The 4,354-nt window shown below is 39.9% G+C and overlaps 1 protein-coding gene across 1 annotated transcript; it reads right to left on the minus strand.

Annotated features, from left to right (window-relative positions):
- Window positions 1-308: 308 nt before the first annotated feature.
- Window positions 309-1,109, minus strand: K441DRAFT_558264 (kinase-like protein; the record flags this gene model as incomplete). The annotated part of the gene is made up of 1 exon (XM_067643404.1): window positions 309-1,109. A coding segment is annotated over one exon (801 nt), but the record flags the coding sequence as incomplete, so codon positions are not given.
- Between the last annotated feature and the right edge of the window lie 3,245 nt (window positions 1,110-4,354).

The raw sequence follows: 4,354 nt of genomic DNA on the forward strand, positions 1-4,354 counted from the left end.
CTTAAGAAGTCTTCTACCACATCACTGTCAGTCTCAGCTCCAGTATATCTCTGTGTGTTGAGCAAGTTTTCTTTCCCGTTTTCCACAAGATCGATCGCTATATCTGCGACTCGTCCAACGAAACGAAGAAGGTCAGAAGCAGTGATTCGGAGCTCAAAACTCATGCACAAAGCACGCATCATCCAATAGTCTAGTAAGCTGCTGTAAGGCTTCCCTCTGCACCTAACATTGATATGCTGTGGCGATCGCGGGTTCTTGGCGATGTAAAACAGTTTTTCAGCATCTTTGCGTCTGACGCAGAGTGGCACATTGTCTCGAATCCAAATCCGTGCTGGACCAATCCCAGATGTTCTTATCGGAGGCTTGCCAAGCGCTAGATAATGAACAATTGCTCCGATGGCCCAAACATCTGAGGCTGGGATGGCATTAGGTATTTCCGGAGCCTGCCATGGAGGTGTGCCACAGAATGAGTTGTTCTCTGCTGGTGTTGACGAAGGCGAGAAGCATTTGGCCAAACCAAAATCTCCTAGTCTAACATTAGGAAATTTCTCGCCAGGCCTAGGACTCGTAAGCAGGACGTTACTTGGCTTAATATCCCTATGTATAATAGTTGTCCATACTTGACTATGGCCTTCAGACTGCACACCTATACCATTATGTATGAACGCAATGGCTTCACTAAGCTGTTTAAAGACATGCCAGATAAAAGATTCAGAGCACTGGCCCGTCAGGCTCTTGTAGTACCTATTTAGGTCGCCAGAATTGCAGTACTCCAGTAAGACTGTCCGGCTTTGCGACAATGATGAATCGGATTCAACCCCCAAGCATGAGACAATACGCTCAAATTTTGGCATTCTCATGAGCATTTTTGCTTCATACGGAGTGCGACCGCTTCTGTACATGAGCTTCTTAGCCACAATGAGTTGTCCTGTGCGGGTGTTCTGCCAAAGCTTCACGACTCCTTCACCACCTTTGCCAAGATCTCGGATATGTTTATGATGGCTTGGAAATGGGGTCGATTCACTGTCAGTCCGGCAAACACTACATCGATGATTCGGTTTCAGCTCCCGATCTCCTCGTTCATGAGATTTTGGATTACCACAAGGCATTTTCGATATCTTGTCCTGGTGCCTGTTCGCCACCGCAACTCGTGGTTCTTGCTTTGGGTGTTTCTTGCGCGAAACATGGCGATTTGCATCTGCTGGTCGTCTTTGTGGCTTGCATTTTTGAGGTTGAGGTTTTGTAACTTGTTGCCGGTTGGCATTCTTTGCCTCTTCCGGCCGCGGTGTCCTGACTTCTGCAACTGGCTTCTTTCTCCACGAAGGCACAGACACATATTTCATAGACATTGGCGATCCTTTCAGTCGGTGAGTGTCGATAGAATCTGTAGGAAGGTCTTAACAGTGTTCCAATACACCCTAAGCCAAACAACCAAGCGTATCGAATTATCGATTCGAATTAACGGAGGCCTTCTTAACTATCTGCGAGAAGCATTTACAGAGGCCGATAGCTGCACTTAAGTAGACGGTACGATAGGCCGAACTTTGCTCGAACAACGTACAAAGAAATCGTACCCTTATTGGCTTTGTTAACTTTATGAACAATAGTATTGTTCAGTGAATTCCTCGTGTCCAAACCACGGGAATGGAACAAAAAGTTACAAAAATCCAAATAGACTGTAAACAATGCGATCTCGGGGAATCATAGCGCAATTTGTAAGTGTTTTCTCATGGGTTGATGTGCGCCAGAGAGAACTTACAGCACCTAGACACTCGCATGTAGGATCGGCTTACTGAGAGGTCTCAAGCACCAATCGGCGTAGTCTTGTCCGCGGACATTATTTAACCCAGAATAGCATATACACTATTTACGGGTTCCAAAGGTAACCCAACACACTGTAGCCTTGACAGGAATCCTTCCCTAATTTCGGTGGGCGGCCCGTTTGAGAGTTGCTTGAATTCGAAGAGGCGAAATAGCGTAGCCATAGTCTTAAGAATCTCCATCAATGCGAGACTATATAGAGTGATTAACACTTTCAAAGACAGATGGTTGCTTTAGTGGATGTTCTTACTTGCGGCCGATGCACGATCGGGATCCAGGAGAGAAGGGCTGAAAAAATCCGACAGCTTAGACGAATCAGGCCGAAGCTACCGGTCGATATTAAATAGCTTAGGGCTATATACATGTATCAAATACAAGTTTGGCTTTGGTCATTTTCATAGTACCTCACGCTGTATATGTTGGGATTATTGTGGATATTGACCGTTGACACACTCACAAATGTCTTTTAGTTGGTTAGTTTGACCAAAACCCTAGATAGCCAACGGTGTTGAAGCTTACTCCTCTTGAAATAAATCTCCCAGCAATTTCTTTCCCGCCTGGTAGCGTGACATGCTTTAGACCGGTTGAGCTCGTCGGCCTTACGCGCATAGTCTCGGGCAGAAGTGCGTTGAGTATGGGAAGCTTTTCAACAATACTAGAATCAGATACCCAATTGGCATCCAAAGAGCCTGGAAAGGCACTATCAAGCTTGACTTGCGGCCGCTGCTGAAGTATTGGCGAGTGCGAAACGAAGCCCATGAAGTGTCTCATGTTACTAGCAGGGTGGTTTTGAATAAGGCGATAAGCGAGCATAAAATATCCTTGATCCAATAGAAAATACATAAAATATCACAATCGATGGGGTAAAGGTGCCCTATGTGGAGCTTTTCTATCTTAATTTCTTGCCCGCCTCTTTTCCTATTATATAGTGGCTAAATACTTAGAGAAAAATCTTCTATCTCTCTTATAATTCTACTCTAATGCCAATTCTTTAAAGACTCTGTTTTCTTAAGAGTTTCGAGATCTATCTATATTCTCTCCTATAATACTATACAACGTCCTCCTAAAAAGACTCTCTCTAGCTTATTACTTGCCGCTATAAGAGATTATAAATAGAAGATAGTTAAAATATAAGAAATAACTACTACTAAAAGTAATTTATTGTTATTGTTATTGTTATTTATTCTTAATTAATGTTAAATACAATCCTATAAGATCTATATAGATAAATACTACTAAGTTAAGTGTGACGGCTTAAACAATTACCTCTAACCTAAAGCTTAGACGAATTCTATATTACGAAGATATTAAGCTAAGAAGAAGAGGAAGATATATATATAGGAGGGAGAGATATATTATATATATGTTAGGTACCGAGCCCTTAGCCAAATCCCTAACTAGGTCCCCATCCAGGTTGCGCGTAATAATGCCATAATATTAGATATAAAAAACCTCTAAGGGAGATATAAGAGGTAATATAGTATATACTTCCCTAGATAGTATCTGTACTATATAAATAGGAGAAAAAATACTATAAGGAGGTGTCTATAATGCCTATCTTACCCTATCTACTGTTTATACTATACTTTTACTTATTTATAGATTGCTATAAGATTGCTATAAGGTTTATATACCTGCCCTTACTTTCCTAAATGCACTATATATGTATATGCCTACAGCCCTCCTACTTATAGTATAATCTAGTCCTATATAACCTTCTACTCTAAAGAAATAATAAGATAACTAGGTATTTTAGCCTAGGGCCCTAACCTAGGGCCTCTATTTCCTAGCTATAAGAGTATAAAGGGAGATAATAAAATACCGCGTATTTAGTAAATCTAGGCTATTAGGTAAGATAGTATAGAAGGTAGGTAGATAAGAGGCTTATTATAGGCTTCCATCTATAAGGTATATTTGATTTAGTTGCCGTACTATATAGGTGCTATATAATATAATATATACTATATAGGAGAAAGGGGAGACGCCGGAGGTAGTTGCTATAATTTAAATAAACTAGTATACATAGGAGATATAATAGCTATATTTTAAGCCTTTATTAAAGCTTATCCTCCTAGTAAAAATTCTTTACACTATTACTATATTATAGTGCCGACGCTGCGTAGCTATATATATCTCTCTATATTTACTCTAGTATTCTATTAGTATAACCCTAATAGAATGCTAATAGTAACTACTAGGTTTTTAGGCTCTACTATATAGAGGTATAGAGGCCGATTTTTATAAAGACCTAATTAATTAATTAATAGTAATGCCTAGCTAGAATATAGTAAACCCTAGCTATAGGTAAGCTAGAAAAAGGATATACTAAAGAGATCTAATATCTATAAAAGTCGTAAATATAGCTATAGGCTACGTACAGAAGTAGTTAACGAGTTTTTATCCTACTAAAAATTATAAAGCTTTTCTCTCCCCTAATACTAGGGGTTTTCCTATATAATATTAATTATCCCCTAAGTATAGAAGTAGTCTATATAGGCCGACATTAGGAATCTAAATTAGGCATTAAGTAATA

Source organism: Cenococcum geophilum (assembly GCF_001692895.1).
Source record: "Cenococcum geophilum 1.58 unplaced genomic scaffold K441scaffold_19, whole genome shotgun sequence".
In the NCBI taxonomy this organism is placed as follows: Eukaryota; Fungi; Ascomycota; class Dothideomycetes; order Gloniales; family Gloniaceae; genus Cenococcum; species Cenococcum geophilum.